This window comes from Misgurnus anguillicaudatus, chromosome 9 (assembly GCF_027580225.2).
Source record: "Misgurnus anguillicaudatus chromosome 9, ASM2758022v2, whole genome shotgun sequence".
NCBI lineage: Eukaryota > Metazoa > Chordata > Actinopteri > Cypriniformes > Cobitidae > Misgurnus > Misgurnus anguillicaudatus.
In genome coordinates, this window is record NC_073345.2 from 5,561,265 (window position 1) to 5,580,990 (window position 19,726).

At 40.3% G+C, this 19,726-nt stretch overlaps 1 protein-coding gene across 1 annotated transcript; it reads right to left on the minus strand.

Moving 5' to 3' along the window:
- Positions 1–1,796: 1,796 nt before the first annotated feature.
- On the minus strand, positions 1,797–19,606 carry LOC129423790 (E3 ubiquitin-protein ligase RNF14). The gene is made up of 8 exons (XM_055180257.2): positions 18,416–19,606; positions 17,233–17,451; positions 17,032–17,162; positions 16,332–16,835; positions 15,993–16,215; positions 8,513–8,685; positions 5,788–5,918; positions 1,797–3,304 (listed from the first exon to the last, which is right to left on the minus strand). Exons 2-8 carry the CDS (start codon positions 17,381–17,383, stop codon positions 3,250–3,252), a joined length of 1,368 nt encoding a protein of 455 aa, XP_055036232.1. The 5' UTR covers positions 17,384–17,451; positions 18,416–19,606; the 3' UTR covers positions 1,797–3,249.
- Positions 19,607–19,726: the final 120 nt, after the last annotated feature.

Here is a 19,726-nt window from a genome sequence, read left to right on the forward strand (position 1 = left end):
TTTGTTTGCATTATGACCTTTGACTCACACTGCAAATAGTGCACAATGCCACACCCTACTTTATCCTTTTGCTCCTGTCACGTGCCTAAATGTGACATTTAGAATCACTTTTCAAGCTCCTCTCTCTTGGTTTCTGTAAGGAACCTACAGGAAACTACATCAACATTTTAACGAAACCCTTAACTTAAACAGTCATTCATACCTGTAAGAACATGAACACATGCAATACTGAACAAATGACTAGAATATGAAAGCTGTACACATGGACAAACATCATAACTCTAGTCTAGAGAAAGCACAGGGGTGGTGACTAATCCCTCTGTGCAGGTGCAAAGGTTGAGGATATGGGCTTCATCTACATATATATATTGCTCTCAAGATGGATTATGGGTATTATCTAGCCCAGTGGTTCTCAAACTTTTTCAGCGTGTGGCCCCCCTTTTGTATGGCGCATTCCTTCACGGCCCCCCAAAGAAAATTTATGACAAGAAACTGTTTTAAAACTCAACTTTTGATTAAACAAAACATATTAAATGATATGAAGTAGTGCTGTTGGTTAGTAGTCTTATTTTTTTAGGTTTAATTGCAAAGAATTCATGATAAATTAATTTATTTTATAAAATGTCATAAAACTGGGGCCCCCCTGGCACCATCTCGCGGCCCCCCTGGGGGCCCCGGCCCCCAGTTTGAGAACCACTGCGCTAGCCATTGAAATCTCTACATTTATGATAGCGGAGCATTTTAAGATAATGTCCACTATGCTTTCAGACACCACTAGAAAATATCTGTCCCTTTAAAGGCGGAGTCCATGATGTTTGAAAGCCAATGTTGATATTTAAAAATCACCTAAACAAACACGCCCCTACCCCAATAGAATCTGGACCTTCTGTTGATAGACCCGCCCCACACATACGCAACCCGGCATTTGATTTGATTTGATTGGCTATAAGTGTGTTTTCCAACGCGTTTTTCAAACATCGTGGACTCCGCCTTTAAATAGTGCACTATACATTCTATAGGGGGTGATTTCGGACAGCCTTAAAATAATAATAAGGCGGAATTGCAGACAATCAGGGAGGAAATGGGTATTACTTATTCTTCACACTTTATACTGTAAGATAAGCTAAGCTATAAAACTGAGCTACAATCTGAAGTCAAGCTATAGCCCCATGTTCAAGCAATGCGCCAGTTATACTTCAAAGGTTCACTTCATAAACATACACAGATAATGCAACAGAAATGAAAAATTAAATTACAATGAACAATACTATCACTGAATTTATTTATCAGTTATTATTCATTTCTACATATACGTTGTGTAAATTACAGTTATATAAGTTGTGTACACCAATCAGCCATAACATTATGACCACCTGCCCAACACCGTCTAGGTCCCCCCCTTGACACCCACACAGCCCCGACCCGTCGAGGCACGGACCCCACCAGACCCTTCCATCAGAACCAGCATCACTTTTTCGGAAATTTCAGCTGGAGTAGCTCGTCTGTTGGACCGGACCACACGGGCCAGCCTTCGCTCCACATGGTCATCAATGAGCCTTGGTAGTCCATGACCCTGTCGTCGGTTCACGGCTTTTTCCTTCCTTGGACCACTTTTGATAGGTACTGACCACTGCAGACCGGGAACACCACACAAGAGTTGTAATTTTGGAGATGCTCTGACCCAGTTGTCTAGTCATCACAATTTTAGCTGAATTACTGAATGCTGGTTCTGATAGAAAGGTCCAGTGGAGTCCACGCCTCGACAGGTCAGGGCTGTTTTGGTGGCAAAAGTTATGGCTGATCGGTGTATATTACAGTTCATGTATTATAAACATAAATTACCATTAACAATAGTATATTCATAAATAAACATTATAGTAGATTTACAAATGTCATAAAAAATCAAGTTCATTGTAACATTCATGAACATTAAACATTTTGAATCAAAATATGTCATTTATTTGAATCGTGTGGATCTGAGGTTTTTCCGAACCCTAACATAACAAATGGAGACCATCTTCTAAAAATGTTTTTATTGATTTTAGACGAGAGTAAAATAAAAACAAAAACTGTTTTAAACAGTGTTAATAAAGTTAAACTGTGCTTACATTTGCCAAAGTCTGCTCACATATTTAATTTTTAAAAAACAAATTAATAAAATAATTATAGATTTTAAGTTTGTTTGATAGCTTTATGTCACCAATTGTCTTGTTTGTGTCTAATTTTATTCCCCCTAAGAAATTGTATTTATGTAATCCTCTGGTATGCTCTCCATACTCAAAACCTTATATAATATACTGAAATTCAGATGTGAATTAAGCAGTAAAGCACAAACAGCAGTGTATCCCAACACGCAGAGTTATTAAAAAAAACATTTCTAGAGAGAAATTAGTATTGTAGTTTTCTAATATGTGATTAGTTATCACAAAGGCACTCTCTGTTTATATTTCAAATATGCTGCCTATGAAGTGTGTCCGAAAGTGTTTCTCTGAGCTGCCTTCATGGCACCGAAGTCATTCTCTCATGAGGCAGCGAGGCAACAAGTCAGCTGCCTAAGTTTTCGGTCCGTGTAACACTTTTTCCAATTTTACATTCGATAAATTATGACTTTAGACATTTTTTTTTTATTTTTGCATTGTATGGTCTGAAAACTGAATTGACAAGGGTTACACGGACTAAATGTAAGTTGTCCGTCTATATTGATTATACTGTGTTTGATTTAATTCATGTAAATATTGCTCAAAACATTTTTTGTATTTATAGAATTAAATCATGCTAGCTGTTTTTTTTAAATGTGGTAAAAAAAGTAGTATTAATAAAAGTGCTTTTTTCACTTGAAGCAAATGCTGTGAGTTTGCAGGTATGATACTTAATGCTTTAGCTAGTCCACACACTGTAAAGTTAAATTCAACATCAGTAGGCAAACACACACATCTGACATGCATATTAAATTATCTTAATTTTGGGGCTTTTTTCAGCAAATATTGATATACATTATTAATATAATATGATTAATTAATCCGTAAAATGTATCACTATTGACAGTTTTAGTTCTAACATAATTTTTGGTTCACTGAGTTTTCTTAAAGAGTAAAAAATCAAAAGACAGATATTAATGTCTTTGACTTTTAAACAAACAATGAGTTGTTTTGGTTGTACGTGAGGTTTAACAAAGCTAAGGGTTACTGCTTTGCATAAATAAAACAACAGCTAAAATGAAGTACATCCAGACATCTGAACTATGGTGGATCAGTTGCCTGCACCTAAAGCTTCCCGCTGTCCCACTGGGACTTCCTCATGCAATCTGTAAAAGAAAAATAATAATCTTGTATTAAATGTGCCAAAAATGCATTGACACAATATGGTACATTGTTGTCTGATACCTACATAGAAGGCATGTAACCTTATTAAGTGCAAAAATGACACAGAGATGGTTTTACATGTCACAATTCCAAAATGGCGGATTTGCAGTGCTGCTGCTGGGCGCTAGTGTTGCAATGTAACGTTCAATTGGCTTTCACTTCTTGTCAATCTAAGTTATTATGGCCAATCTGGACACGTTGTTTCTATCTGTCCCATTTGGCCTCAACTTCCTATAATGAGTGTGGTTATTTTTTCTCTTATTAATGCTCATCCACTCACTACTTTTTTCCAGTTAGCTACCCCTCAATATTCTGTTTCAGTTAACTGACACGCCTAGAAGAGCACACATTACTCCGGTTTTAGCTACTCTCCACTGGCTTCCAGTGCGTTTTAGGATTGATTTTAAGATTTTATTGTTTGTTTTTAAGGCTTTAAATGGGTTAGCCCCTGAGTACTTGTCTGAGTTGTTAACTCTGGGTGGGCAAAATCGGTGTCTGCGGTCTTCTAATCAACGCATCTTACAGGTCCCTAAATCAAATTATAAGCAGTGGGGTGATAGGGCTTTCGCTGTTGCTGGCCCTAAGCTTTGGAATAAGCTCCCCCCGACATGCGTATTATAACCGAGGTTGCCCTTTTTAAAACCAAACTTAAAACGTATTTGTTTAAATTGGCATTTGATACGCAGTAGTGTGTGACTTGATGATGTTTTGTCTTTCTTTTATTCTTTTTTGTATGTTGTGATTTCAAATGATGTGTTATTTGTATTCGATGTGAAGCACTTTGGGCACCTTGTGGTTGCTGTAAAGTGCTATAGAAATAAAGTTGATTTGATTTGATTTGATTTGAAGTCCCGCTTTACTCCGGGTCAGCCAGCAACTTCATCTTCTCCGACCTGTGGAAGCAACTCCAACTCAAACCCACTCCATACAGAGTGCACTCGATAATTGAAATGAATGCCCTTCCCCTCGTCCAAGCTGCCCTAGAACAACTTCGTGGAGCCAGGATCTTTACGAAGTTGGTCCTCAGGAGCATTTAGAATCTCATCACAATATGCAAGGGGGACAAGTGCAAGACAACATTCGTGACACCTACCGATTACTACGAATATCTGGTCATGTCACATGGATGACCCCCATATATTCAAGGTATAAATAAATGAGGTGTTCTGGGAGTTCCTCGATTGTTTCATCCCGCTCTCACACCATAAAAGAACTCTTTCTTTGCTCTACACGTGCGCGCCTGTCACCAGGCCGATCTCATTACCGTTTATTCCCTGCACCTGCGTCCTTACCCTATCCTGATTTTCACCCCATTTCGTTTGGTATTTAATCTCCCTGTGTTCCTTGTTCATCATTGTTGAGTCTTGCCACACTTATTGTTTTTGCCTGTTCTGTCTGCTGCCTCTATTATCTGCCAGTTTCACTCTCCATCATCTCCTTAGTAGGATTATTGCACCTCCGCTCCCCTCCACTACAGACTCCTTCTCTGCCTCACTCGGGTCTGTCGCTGTCCAGCATTACGGAGGATTTCAGGGGTTGCTGTCCAACAAAGCCTGTCGGCCTTCATTGCCGCTCATCTACTCATCTCTCCCCGACACAGCTCAGTGGTCATCTTTCCCCGACACAGCTCGGCGGTCATCTCTCCCCAACACAGCTCAGTGGTCATCTCACCTCGACTCAGCTCGGCGGTTATCTCTTGGTGGTTCTCTCTCTTTCTGTCCCATTTTTCTAATTAAAGTTTGTTCATCTGGATCCTTGACTTGTGTGTTTATATATTCTGACAGTGATCCTCCTTACCATATTAGGAAGATCAGCTCCCAACAGGAGATAATATCGTCTTACTAATATCTACCTTACTACTTTAACAATACAAGCCCGAATCTGATCCAAAAAGCAGATTACCAAACTGATCGGTCAACCTTGCCAGCTTGGCTTGAGTAGAACGTAACATATTGATAAGGTGAGAATACTAAACATAATTCCATGTCTGCATTTGATCGAGAAAACGACAAGCGCTACTCTACACTGCTCAAAACTCATGTTAAATCAAGGTTTGAATAGTCAGTAGCTAATTCTTTATATATGAAAACATAGGCGAATTGCAGACTGAGTCAGAAGCAGGCGAAATTATGATAATGTGCATCGAGTCCACGTTGACTGGCTGGGAAATTAAACTGTTGCCTACAATCCTTGGATTCATTGTAGTACTTGTAGTACTTTCAGTTGGAGATGATAACTTTGGGATTTGTAATTTTGCAAACCGTTACACTTACACACCAAAATAAATGTAAAATCATATAAAGGAAAATAGGTGCTCTTTAATGTGAACCAAAGTAATCTGTCAAGTTGTATGGCTTTTTAAGACAAAACTAAGAAAAGTGTATAATTAAAGCCCATTGTAGACTGTTTAGATAAAGGCACTCACAGGGAATAGCATGGTGAATCTTGGTCATCGAAGTGAGTGTAGGGATTCACTTTGTTGAGCTTTGTTAGGCAGATCCAGCAGAAATAACTCCAACAGGAGGTACACGTCATCTTGTTACAGCCCTGCACCTTCTGTATATTGAAAAACATCAAATGCATATCAGGACAGTGACAAACAACAAGGACCTGTGTTGAATAGAATTATTAATATTAGCCACTTGAATGGCAGAAAGTTATTTTTAAGAGATATTAAAGGTTTGTAAAAGGTGCCACTTTGCAGTTTAACTCTTTCCCTGCCCGCTGATTTTTTTTAAGTTGCCAGCCAGCGCCAGCATTTTTCATGATTTTCACAAAAGTTGAATACCTTCCAGAAAAAGTTCTTTAAAAAAATCCATTCTACCTTAATTAGTTCTCTTTTATCACCTCTCAAATATGGGCAGGTTTCTTAAAAACACATTTTGAGCAACAAGTTGAGATAATTCCATTTTTGTACAGGACTTTCGATAGAGAGCAGATTCAGAGCGATACTCAAAACATATACGGACATACAGCTGTTTGCCCTAGGGTGATACATTTGGGTTTTATAAGTTGCGGAAGCCACCTGGTGGATAATAGCAGTATTACGGATTGCCGGAAATACTCGTCATTGGCAGGGAAGCGCCTTCTCTTTATTGAAAGAGTTAATAATTTAATCAACAGCAATTTTTAAATATATACTCAGGTAACAAAGTTATGAATGAAGTTTCTTAATTCATAAAGATAAAGGAAACATCCAAAATGTTACATTTGTAATTATCTTACATTAACATTTATCTTATGTAAATGTTTTTGCAAATGACTTCTTTAAACACAAATAAAATGTTGTCATTAAAAAATGTGATTAAAGGCACAATATGTAAAAAATACGTAAGTGTACCTACATTATCCCAAAGGTTTCCAACAATAATTAAATCCAAAGAAATTCACAATTTTAGTCAGTGTAATGTCCCTTTGTATTCTGTCAGTGTGTCATGTCTATGTTATTTCCTGTTTCCACTTTTAATGCTGTGTAAATCATAAGTGTGTTTAACTTAATGTGACGCAGAGCCACACAGACCAATCTGCAGATCTAAATCAATGTAAACTAGTGGTGGAAAGGCGTTAAACCTCATTTTAATGGGTGACGTAATGAAATAAAGTTTTATAACCCTTACCTTCCAACTAGAGATCCACCGACATATTAGCCTATAACGGCAGATAATGTTTTTGTCCCACTACCAGACCTCGAACGATTGTTACTGTGTTACTGTGCACAGAAATTGTATCAATGCATCCCTAGTTAAAACATAAGCCAACAGTGTGGCTTGGTAGAAACAACAGAGTGCCGTCCTAGACACAACAACTTAAACCAATAGGCACCATCACAGAAATTCAATGGTTTTATTGGGAATTTTATTGGTTCTAATGGAATATGGCCCAAAACACACTACAGTGTATTGGTCTTTGTTGGTTTCTAATGGTATGTATTGGTTCTATGTATTGGTTCTAATGGAATATGGCCCAAAGCACACTACAGTGTAGTGGTTGTAATGGTAAAAGCTAATGGTTCCTATTGGTATTTTAATGGAAACCATTAGAATTTTCTGTAATAGTTTTATTGTTTTTTCAGCAGGGAACAAAGTGTTTTGATAAGTTTATTTTAGTTCACTGTTAATTTGACTTTTTGATTTATTATGTGACTGCTATGATCAGGGCATTGCTGAAAGTGAGCTGAAAGTTCATCAAGCTTAATCTACTTAATGGGGCGCAGCGCAGACCTGTTGCCTTGTGACATAAAAGCACACTGGGTCATTAGGCTTGTTCGACTTCATGCGGCACCGCTAGAACTGTCAGGCGGATGACGTTAAAGTGGCGCGAGAGCGAGACGAAATTACACTTCGTATGATTTCTCAAATTATTTCGAAGTACTTTGACGTCATCCGGCTGTCGGTTCTTGCAGCGCCGCATGAAGTCGAACAAGCCTATTTACCGTAGAATCGGTCTCGCGGTGCTAAGCCGGAAGCTAAACGAGCGCTGAGCGTTGGGTTAAATATGTCGAATGTCAGAAAATTACCAAGGTCTGGACCTCGGGGACCTCAATCCACCATTGAGGTCCCCAAGGTCCAGACCTTGGTAATTTTCTGACAGTCATGCACATGAGTGAAAAAATACAGCAGAGAAGAATGTATATTTTAGCTTGAGATTTCTTTTTTGAGCGTGAGAGTTTGAAATTGAGGCTGAATGCGTGACTGTCACACCAGATGCGTGAGAGTTGGCAACCCTGCAACTACTACTTCAGCATGTGACACTGCATAGACTGTTTAGCTTATGACATCAAAGTATTGCAAAAGAGTTGAGGTATAAAGCTGTTTCATTACCTCACCCATAAAATTATTTGTAAGTCCTGTTGATCTGATTTATCAGCAGTGGATGTGAAGACTATAACTTCTATCATTCCACACTCCTTAATTATGTCATCTAGCTACACCACCGTTACTACTACATACTGTGCCTTTAACAGATTCACTTATGACTGTTGTCCATAGCAACACTAAATGGTTGTACACATGGTTTTAGCTTGATCTAAAGATAACCCAAACCCAGGAATGTCATTTTTGGTCCATTTTTGTACATTTACCCAAAGAATATGCCCTTGAACAACAGAAATGAGAGCTCTGTGATCCAGCACAGGGGCAGTCGATGCTGACCTGTATATGCTTGCGACAAGATGGGCATCGTTTGCAGTTTTCCTTGATCCAGTCCATACTCAAAGTCTCATCTATTTCTCTCTGAATGAGCATCTTTTCATAGTCCATTTGAAGGCGTTCCTTCTCCTTTTCACAGGCAGCAAGGTACTCCTCCTCCAACCTGCGAAGCTCAACTGTTGAAGAAAGGCACTACTATTAAACTCTACATAAGATACAAAACTAGTTTGAGCATTGGTATTATTCACAGCATTGGTTCTCAAACATTTTAACTATCACCTCTGTTTAAGACTTCTGTGTTACTATTTTAGTACATTAAGCCCATTGTCTTTATAATAGCTATTTATGGGGAAAACTTTTAACATGAAACTTTTAAAATTTACGTTTTATTATTCTGGGCTCATTGTTTGTAGATGGTATTGATTATTAATAAGGTGAATGGTACACTTGCTATCATGAATACGGTCTTAAGGGCTGTTCACACAATGGACGATAACAATAAAATTATAGATTTGAAAATCTTTCAAATATCAAAGAGAATAGCAGAGTTCAAACCACAACTATAACGATAAAAATACATTAATACGATATCATTGGGATCACTTTCGAATCACAGACACACTTTCAGGAAGGCATGTGAAGGAGTAAACTAAAATGACTGGATGATTAAAATGGCATGAGACAAAACTTATGACAAAAAACAACAAAAGCTGTGAGCCATGTGTTAAACACAACAATGCACCCAACTTTCTGGGTAAAAGACAAGTACTACATACAACTGACAAGACACAGAGGAAATACATTATGACATTGAGCATAGGGGCCAGAGGTCTGTTGTATGAAGCTAGTTTTGGTGGCTACTCAGGTTTAGTTTGAGTAAACTTTTTTTACTTAGCTTGCAAGGGTGGACTGGACCAATCCAAGCTCATTTGTATTAAATGAAATGAAATTTCATGATGTTGGGGTTGGTAACTCATCTTTTCAATCAGTTTTGTGCTCATTGTGCTCATGTGAGTTTATAAAATGTAAACAACTGCTGTGGGAGTGTTGGTTCATTGTGTTGTATATATAATAGGGATGTGCATCGATGCATCGCGTTCCCATTAAAAAGGCCTGTCTAAAATCAATTCTGAATCGTAAGGCTCCGATTCAGTGTTTCATGCACAGCTTGTGCATGTACTACGGCTCCGTGATCAGTAGAAAGTCCTTATCAATCTAAAATCACTACGAGTTTGACTCGTTTATAACGTGCATTTAAAAAGGTAACACTCGTCAAACACAATCATTGTAAATATTCTCTATTATCATGAAAAAACCTGAAACAATCTGAAGAACAGCGATATAAATATGCCTCTAGATATTCCCTGGAATAGTGTTTGTCATGCTGCTACTTCTGTGGCACAAATGAAGTTTCTGCACGAAAGCGCCCTCTGATTTTGAATGTGGCGACATTTCACCGTAATTCATTCAAATTCATTCATTAAGAAAACGCGCATTTGCCCGATTAATTGTCACAACCCTAATATATAATAATAATAACAAAAATTCATTACATTTATATAACGCTTTCTGCAGCACTCTACATATGAAAGGGGGATTCTTCTCAGCCACCACCAATTTGCAGCATCCACCTGAATGATGTGATGGCAGCCATTTGCACCAGAACGCCCACCATACACCAGCTTATTAGTGGAGAGGAGACAAAGTGATATAGCCAATTAATATACATGGGGACGATTAGTAGGCCAATGAGAAAGTTGGCCAGGATGCCAGGGCACACCCTAACTCTTTTTTTTAATGACATCATGGGATTTTTAAATTAGAGAGTATATAAGTATATATAGTTTTTTCCTCCTCATATTTGTACATAATAATTTGTTCCCTTTTGGGGGAACTCAAGCTGCACTGCCACAGCACTGCTTTGGGGAATGCCTTTGTGACTGATCTGGCTATGGGACAACACCTCAGGTGGAGCAGAAACTAGTGAGCTTTCTGTCTCCTCTTTCTGCATCTTCTCTGAAGGAACCCATGCTGCCTACCAAGCCTTGTCGTATCACCTCCAGCCTGCTGGGCAAGGCGTTTACAGTGGGGAGTCAGGGCGTGTCTGCATACGATAAGGCTGTTGCAGGCATCCCAGCCTGACTCAATACAGTAGCTGGCCGATGACGATGGAGTTAATGCAGATGCAGTCAGTTCTCGCTGGGGTCAGTTCTCTAGGGGTGTGACGAGATCTCGTGCAACCTTAAATGTGTCTCCCAAGAGTCACTATGTAACAATATTTCTCATGGAGGTGAAATGCTGACCGTTTCTCAGACAAAAGGCTGCATCCTTCAGAGGTCGCATTTGTAGACTGCATACATCATAAAGACTTATTACCGAATATTGTCATGACTTCTGGGTGATCGGTGGTTGTGTGTGGGTATGTGTTTGTTTATTTACCTTTTGGTGACGGTTCCTCATTAGTTCACTTGCCCCGCCCGCTCGTTTCGGTAATTGTTCACCAGTGGTGTCTCGTTAATGTTTCCCTTTATATAGCATGTCGTCCTGTCTCTCGTCGCGCGCTCTTTGTTTCTGGTCCCAGTCTTGCCTTGTCTTGTCAGAAGTTTCTGTGTTCTCTCTTTCATCTATCCCAGGATTGGTTTTCGGCGTCCGGAGGCTCGTCTTTAACCGGAGTTCTCACGCCTGTGGATTACATGAACTTGAACTCTATTGAACTCAGACTGTTACCCGACTCAGCTGGTTTGCCTTGCTTTTAGGCAATACACCAGTTGATTCCGGGTTTCTATGACTACCTCAGTTTTCGGCTCACTCTTTTCTCCAGTTGTGTGTGCTTCATACCTGCTGGAGTGATACCATCTAGAGTGAGCCAGCGGTGGTCGTCGTGTGTGGTCTCCTGTGAACTGACTTTTTGCTCTGCCTTTTCTCCTCTCTCCAATTTTCTAAATAAACATTGTGAACTTGCAATTGACTCAGAGACTTTGTCTGACAGAATGAGCGTGCCACTTATGGAGTCAGCGAGTTTGGAGGGTTTGTATCCGGTGCAGGACGTCCTCCATCAACAGGGGGCGATCATTGATCAATGTTGAAAGCAGCGGCCAGAGATTTCAATCTTCTGTCCGAACAGCTAACTGAACTGAGTAATCGGTTGGACCGAGTCGCTCCACCCAGTGAACTATTCTCTTCTACCACTGGAGCAGCCGTTTCATCAGAGCGTGAGCCACACACGGCGACACCCCCCATCTTTGATGGCGATCCCAACACCTGCCGGGCCTTTCTGCAGCAGTGCTCTCTTGTCTTCGCTCTCCAGCCCCGTCGCTTTGCCTCATCTACCTCCAGGGTGGCATATGTCCTGATGTTACTCACCAGGAGAGCAAGAGAGTGGGGAATGGCTGCATGGGGGGCCAAGGCTCCATTTACGACCTCGTTTGAGGCCCTCGAGAAGGAGATGTTAAGCCTGTTTGACCGTTCGCTTTAGGGGGACATGGCAGCAGCTGAGCTGGTGAGATTAAGGCAGCAGACCTCCTCTGTTACTGATTACGCTATAAGGTTTAAGACGCTTGCCATAAATTGCAACTGGAACGACGCCGCATTAAGAGCTCAATTTCTCGAGGGTCTCACACCTGCCATCCAAGACGAGATTGCGGTTCGGGACCCACCTTCTTCACTGGATGCTGCCATTGACCTAGCACTGAGGATCGAGAACCGCCACCGCCAAAGAGATCTCCACAGGTCGTTTCGCCATCTGTCAACTGGACCTGAGGAGTCTGCTCCAGCCCCGCCCACCGAAGAACCCATGCAACTTGGCAGGTTCCGTATTTCTGCGAGTGAGAGAAGTCGTCGCCTGTCTAACGGTCTATATTGTGGGAAGCCGGGGCACTTGGCGGCTACATGTCCGGTAAAAGGTACCGCCCGCCGATGAAGATGGGAGTCTCGGTGGGCGTATCATCATTTAAATCTCCCATAAGCAACACTACACTTTCAGTTGTTATAAATTATAATCAGTCTTACTATTCACAGGCGCTGTTGGACTCCGGTAGGGAGATGTGTCTTTTGGATGCTGGGTTGGCCAAGTCCTGGGGTATTCCATTCATTCCTCTTTCCTCTCCTCTCTCTGCCTGGACATTGAAGGGTCAGCATATGGCTTTGATCACGCATCGCACACCCCCTGTGAGTTTGTATGTTTCTGCCAATCATCGTGAGGAGATCGAATTTTATCTGTTAAAGGACTCGCAGTCGCCAGTCATTTTAGGTCATGACTGGTTATCCAAACATAATCCTCAAGTTGATTGGCAGAACAATGTTGTGTTATCTTGGAAGTCTTCGTGTTATGTTTCTTGTCTTGGTCCTGCTCCTTCTCTTGTCTCTTGTTCTGTTTCGCAGGTTCCGGCTGTCGATCTCTCAGGGGTCCCGGCGGAGTACTCGGATCTGCATCAGGTTTTCAGTAAATCCCGGGCCACTTCTCTGCCTCCTCATCGGTCGTATGATTGCGAAATCAAACTACTTCCCAACACTTCTCCGCCTAAGGGTCGTACATTTTCCATATTTAAACCAGAAAGAGAGGCCGGTCTCATTCGCCGCTCCTCGTCTCCAGCCGGCGCTGGATATTTCTTTGTTAAAAAGAAAGAAGGGTCTCTTCGTCCGTACATTGATTATCGAGGGCTGAATGACATTACGGTTAAAAACAAGTACCCCTTGCCTTTAATGTCATCAGCGTTTGAGTTGTTACAGGGAGCGCGCGTATTCACCAAGCTAGATCTGCGTAATGCTTATCACTTGGTACGTATTAAAGAGGGCGATGAGTGGAAGACAGCATTTAATACACCTTCGAGACACTGGGAATATTCAGTTTTACCGTTCGGTCTTTGTAACGCTCCGGCTGTCTTCCAAACCATGGTTAATGAAGTGCTGGGTGACATGGTTAACAAATTTGTCTTTGTGTATCTTGATGATATTCTCATCTTTTCTCCCTCCATGCAGATACACACTCAGCATCTTCACCTGGTTTTGCAACGGCTTTTAGAAAATCAGCTTTTCGTTAAGGCGGAGAAGTGCGAGTTCCACAAGGAGTCGGTTTCGTTTCTGGGTTTTGTTATTGCCGAGGGAGAGATTCGTCCCGATACCGCTAAAGTTAAAACGATTGCCGATTGGCCAGTACCCGACACTCGTAAGGAGCTTCAGCGATTTCTGGGTTTCGCTAATTTTTACCGGCGTTTCATCAGAAACTTTGGTCAGATCGCTAACTTTGGTTACTCTCCCATCAAGATCAGAACGGATTACTTATCCTCAGTTTTCAGCTTAATCTGGCGGAGTCAAAACAGAGCAGTTCAACATCGAGATGTTGTTCTTGCCCGTATGAGAAAGTTAGGGCTGAATGCTTTCTCCTGTACAGAGAACCAGTTGATCATAGTGATCATAGTGGCCAAAAAATTATAAAGCTGGGCCAGTTACGCACTGTAAAGCAGTTCCAGAGACTGCTAGGTCTCATGGCAGCTGCTTCCAACGTGAATTCTGCTGGTCTGCTGCATATGAGACCTCTACAGTGGTGGTTAAAGACCAAGAGGTCTTGGTTTCTGTCCCAAGGTTCTGTGTTGGCGTGTGACACTGAAACAAGCGTGTCCCTCACAGGTTGCGGTGTGATTATGTAAGCTTTACAAACTAGCGCGGCAAATTCTCCTGTGGTTTCAGGACAAACTATGTGTTGAGGGCAGTTTATATATCAGGCCCCATGAATGTGGCAGATGCCCTATCAAGGCAACGTAACTTCACTCAGATGTGATGAACCAATTTGGACATGCAGAGGTGGATCTGTTTATGTCTCAGGACACCACACACTGCACGCTGTGGTTTCCTCTGAGGCGTCCAGATCCTTCGGGTTCTGAGTTATAAAGAGAGTTCACCGGGAGGGGTTGGTAACCCCGTTCTGGCAGGCCCAAGTATGGTTCTCAGAACTAATGTCTCTTCTAGAGACCCCCTCATGGGAGATTCCAATTAGAAGAGACCTCCTGTCTACGGCAGGGGGTGCAGTCGTTCACCCCTCAAAAGAGATATAGAAGCTTTGGGTCTGGCCTCTATGGGGGTTGTGAACTGAGGTTGTGGAGACCATACTTTAGTCTGGCGATTAGTCATCCAGTGAACACAGTACTAGTAAGTGTGTTCTCTATCCAAGTTACCTTGTTTTTCTGTTTCCTTGACTCTTTACCTGGTGTTTTCTTAGTTTAACTTTGCTTGTTTGTTTAATATACTCGTTTACTGACTGCTTTAATATACTCGTGGACTGACTGAAGTGTTAGCGTTTGCTTCTGTGTGTTTGTTAGCATATGTAAGCGTGTTTATTAGCTTCTATCAACTATAGGCTAGCAGCTTGTTTGTACTGCTCGTTTCTGTTGCACATTATTACAGGTGTCCGTGACATCATTAAGCCTTTTGTTGTGCAAATTGTCAAGCCATTTCCAGCTGTTTTTAATCAGCTGCTGTTTGCACCTCCATGCTCACCGGTACATTTTTATCCATGTTTAAACAGGCCCTAGTCACGCCATTGCTTAAAAAAGCCACACTCAACCCCTCTCTCACAGACAATTATACGGTGCCGACATGGGAACTGGCGGTTGTGCTGGAACTGCTACCTCCCTAAAGCAAGTTGGAGACTTTCAGGCCCTTTTGGTATCTCCTATGTGCCTTGAATTTGACCCAGGGATGGTAAAGGGCCTTTCTGTACCCAAAGCTGGGATATGTGCCTAGGGTATTGAACAATGTGCCGAGGCCGTTATTCTGCAGGCCTTTTGTCCTCCCCCATTTAGGGGTACGGACCAGTGCTGAATTTGACGTGTCCTGTGCGAGCACTGGATACATATGTTCACAGGACTACTCAGTGGAGGAAGTCAGAGCATTTATTTGTTTGCTTTGGTTCCAGAAAAAGGGAACATTATTATTAGTTTATTTGATTATTAGTTTATTTGATACACATGGTTGAGATCAGTCCTGCTGGGGTGTTCCCCAAAGCGTTGCTATGGTTATGCAATGGCTTGTTTCCTTCTCAGGGAACCAGGGTTACATAAGTAACCTGAGACGTTCTATTACCCGAAAATATGCATACTATTAAAGGGTTTAAACCTGAGTTAACCTGGTTTGGATTTGTCAGGTTTTGCCAATTTAAAACTTACTCTGCAAACTTGCTTCATGCAACAGGCCAGAGGATTCCAACCACAAGGCAAAACAGTCAAACAAGAAATGGTCAAAACCAGAATCCATGCTCCCACAATAACACCACAACAAGACATGACACCAAAAATAATTGTGGGCCTTGTGCTCACAACCAACAAGAGACCAAATCATGAGTTCAGATTCTGACTTCAAAACAAGAAGGATCTAAACATCATGCCCTGGCACAGGACTGTCATTAAAAAACTAGAAAAAACATACACATAACAGTATTTTATATCTAGTCAACTGGGGTTTATAAATTAAACTGGCCCTATGATCTTACTTTCTTTGCAGATAGACAGGCCATGGTAGGTTCGCTTGCAGATAGTACAGAAAGCGTATCGACAAGAAGGGCACATGGCCAAAGTGTTGTCAGGCTCCACCATCACAGCCATGCAACACCTCACGCGGGGACAGTAAACAACATCGGCCATCAGGTCCAGGCTTGACTGAAGGAGCAGACGGTCATAGCGTGCAAACTCATCTTCTCCCACCAGACCCTTCACCTATTAAAGCAAAACACTGATGATGTCAGAACCAAAACTAGAGCTGTTAAGATTTGTAAACTATTCATAACTCACATTATAGTAAAAACACACTAAAAGGTTTTCCTAAGAAGTACCTGTGCTGGAGTGGCTATGGATGTACACTCTGGCTCAGGACAGTTAAGGCACTGGACTTTGCCGTCTCTGATTTGGATCTGAAAGTATTCCTTCATGCAGTCCTTGCAGTAGACGTGTTGACACTCTTTGAAGAGCAAACAGTTGGAGCCCAGCTTCTCAGAAAAGCAAATCCCACAACAGAATAGTTTTGCATCAAACACTTTCTGCTTCTGAGCTTCATCAAAGTCCAGCAGCTGGTTTAGTATGTCTGTGCGAGAATCAAATTCTTGAACAGCTCTTGGGTCCAATTCTTGCGGTTTACTTTTATCTCCAGCAGTGTTTACCCCCTGCTTCTGGCCAGATTGACACCGAGACTGAACACCAATGCTTTGGATCTCAAGTGGAGATTGGATGCCCAGGAATTCCAGAGTCTCTTCCTTTAAGAACTGGATCCAGGTGAAAAGAACCACATTTCCCCGGTTTTCCTCCCAAATCTTGTCCAGTCTCTTGCAAAGCGCAGAGATCTTTTCAGATATAAGATAAATTAGAAATTGATAAAAATATCTTTAGTGCAAAGAGCAGTTTATAATAACCTTTGTTTTAAATAACAAAAATTTGGAGCCATATAGATGTTTGCACGACATAAGGGTAATTAACTACATTTTCAAGTTTTGGTTGAACAAACCCTTTAACGCCCCAAGAATGCTAAGATAGACTCACCTGGATTCTTGTGAGCCATTTGGAGCTTAGAACAAAAACTGGAGTCGACAATGATGGGTAATCCACAGGGAGTGCAAAACTCAAAACCAAAGGGGGTAGAAATGAAATGTCATACTCCATATATGCTGGGTCTGTTAAAAAATACACAAGTACTATAGAAAACCTAGCAATACATTTGAAAAATCATTGATAAAATCTCACCCTTGACTATTAGTTTGAAGTCAGGAGGAAGTTCAAGACACATATGGATCTCGCCCTCCGGTCCTGATTCTGCCCTCCGGAACTCTTCTTCATCATATATGCTTGCTAGAGCCAGCAGTTCATCTTCTTGTGCTTCCTGGTTGTTAGACATTTGATCATTCCTGAGCTCAATATGTCTTCATTGGTGGAAAAAATTCACCAGTTGATTCATATGCTGAACTATAACGAAACAAGGATTAGTCTACAAGAAGATAATGTAGATCAGGAACTAGTTAAAGTCAACAGATACAGGTAACAATTTGTTTCCTTACAACAAAACTTTACTATAAATATCTGGACTCATGTTTTCAAACATGATGTACCTACTAATTACATAGACCAAATGACCAAATTTAGATAGCATACTACCCTTTCTTAAATTCAATTTAAATATTTAAATTTAGTGAGGTGTTTTCTTTGTGGTGTCAAGACATGTAACGTTAGGGGGTACCAATTAAACCCGTACCCTTTGAGCAAACTTTCAATTTTGATGTCAAATTTTAAAAAGGGAACGGGGAACGTTCTCCAAACGTTTCAGTGTCCGGGAACGTTTCGAGAACAAAAAAACTAACGTTCCATCTTAACTAACAAAACTAGGAAACCAAAAACAAACCCTTAAAAATGATGTTAGCGGATTGCTCTGGGAACCAGAAATTGTAAACTGAAAAGAAGTAATAATAACAAAACAGTGAATGTTTTCATAAATGATATGAATATGCTTTACTTCATTAGGCGCGCGTGCGCACGCACACACACAGACATGAATAAAAAAGGCATTTTAACAGTTTGTACCTGTCCATAAAATGTTTATCCTTATATTAAGTAAAGCATATATGACTTTCACACTTACTTCACTCTTATGGAAATATTAGAATATTGCATTTACGGACGGGTTCAAAAGAAAACGTTTAAAAAAATGACGCATGATGACGCTTTGGCTGATGTAAGTTTACATTTAATGTACATCATATTACAGCGTTACAGTAGGACAGGCATAGAGTCAGAGAAACTGCGTCTGCTTTTGCCCGGTAGTGATACATTTCCTACATAAGTCTATAAGAGTTACAGATTTACAAATGTTAATGTTTGTGAACATCTTTTACATTTGATGTCTTAATGTAAATCATTATTTCTTTTGTCTTACCGAATGCGCTTCAACAATCCACCCGCTGCCTGAGATTTCTATTACTGTAAATATTAAAGTGATTGGGCGGGGCTTTACCCTTTAAACGCTCTCTCTCACACCCACCCTGAGTGTAAACAAACTACACGCATACTTAACGAATTACATGCAGACACTAAAAGTAGTCGATTTTAAACCTGTTTTATAATCAGTTATGCAACTATGTTGTTAAAATGACATTTTGTAATAAATAAGAATTGATGAATAATCAACCAGGAAGAGATCAGCACCCGAAGCTCAGTTTGCACGTGTACAGTGGGAGGAGCTTCATTTTGCAGTTTGACTGTCAAATAATTAAAGAGCTACTTCACACAGGTCCTACTGAAGTGTTTGTCTCAAAAGAAAATAAAATAATACAACTTTTTTTTCTGACTTACAAAATAGTGACAAAAAGTAGACAGGTCAGCATGACTGAGGTATTATTTTGCTGATTTAAACTTGAACTGTAAACATAAAAACTGCTACTTTGAATAATGAAGACAATCTCTTGAAATACAGAGCAAATAAAAAACTAAAAAGCTACAAGAAACGTTTTTTTCAACATGAACCCTAAATCAGTAAGTAAAAAAATAAAAAAAACTACAAAATAAAAGCCAAATACAAATCAAACATGTGAATCATAGATCTTTCCTCTTCAGCTGCACACTGGGAAGACTTACTGGGACCTCTGGGTTGTTGAAAAAAAGAGTAGAGCAAGGTAGGGTTGGATATAGCCATTCAAAAGGTCCTACATATCCATAAAAATACTTAAATCTGTTGGATCAAGCATGAGCATTTTGATAAAATTCATTTACTGCCATTTCATTAAAATCACCTTTACTCCTGATAAAAATATGTGACCCTGGACCACAAAACCAGCTATAAAGGGTCAATAATTTTAAATTGATGTTTATACATTACCTGAAAGCTGAATAAAGTTAGATTGTTAGGATATGACAATATTTGGCACCGATACAACTATTTAAAAAAAAATCTGGAACCTGAGGGTGCAAAAAAATTTTATATTGAGAAAAATCGCCAAATGAAATCCTTAACAACACATAATAATATACAACTAACAGATAGTAAATCATTTTTTAAATATATTTACGGTAGGAAATGTAAAAAAATATCTTAATGTAACATGATCTTATATCCTAATGATTTTTGGCATTAAAAAACTATAATTTTGACCCATACAATGTATTGTTGGCTATTGCTACAAATATACTTAAGACTAATTGACTGATTTTGTGGTCTGGGGTCACATATATTTAAAGCTAAAATCAATGT

Excerpts from the sequence above, each read along its gene's own strand:
- LOC129423790 (XM_055180257.2), bottom strand. The coding sequence starts at position 17,383 with ATGTCTAACAACCAGGAAGCACAAGAAGATGAACTGCTGGCTCTAGCA. Across the intron at positions 16,216-16,331 it reads CCATAGCCACTCCAGCACAG|GTGAAGGGTCTGGTGGGAGA; the intron begins GTACTTCTTAGG and ends TTGCTTTAATAG. Across the intron at positions 3,305-5,787 it reads GATTCACCATGCTATTCCCT|ATTGCATGAGGAAGTCCCAG; the intron begins GTGAGTGCCTTT and ends TTTCTTTTACAG.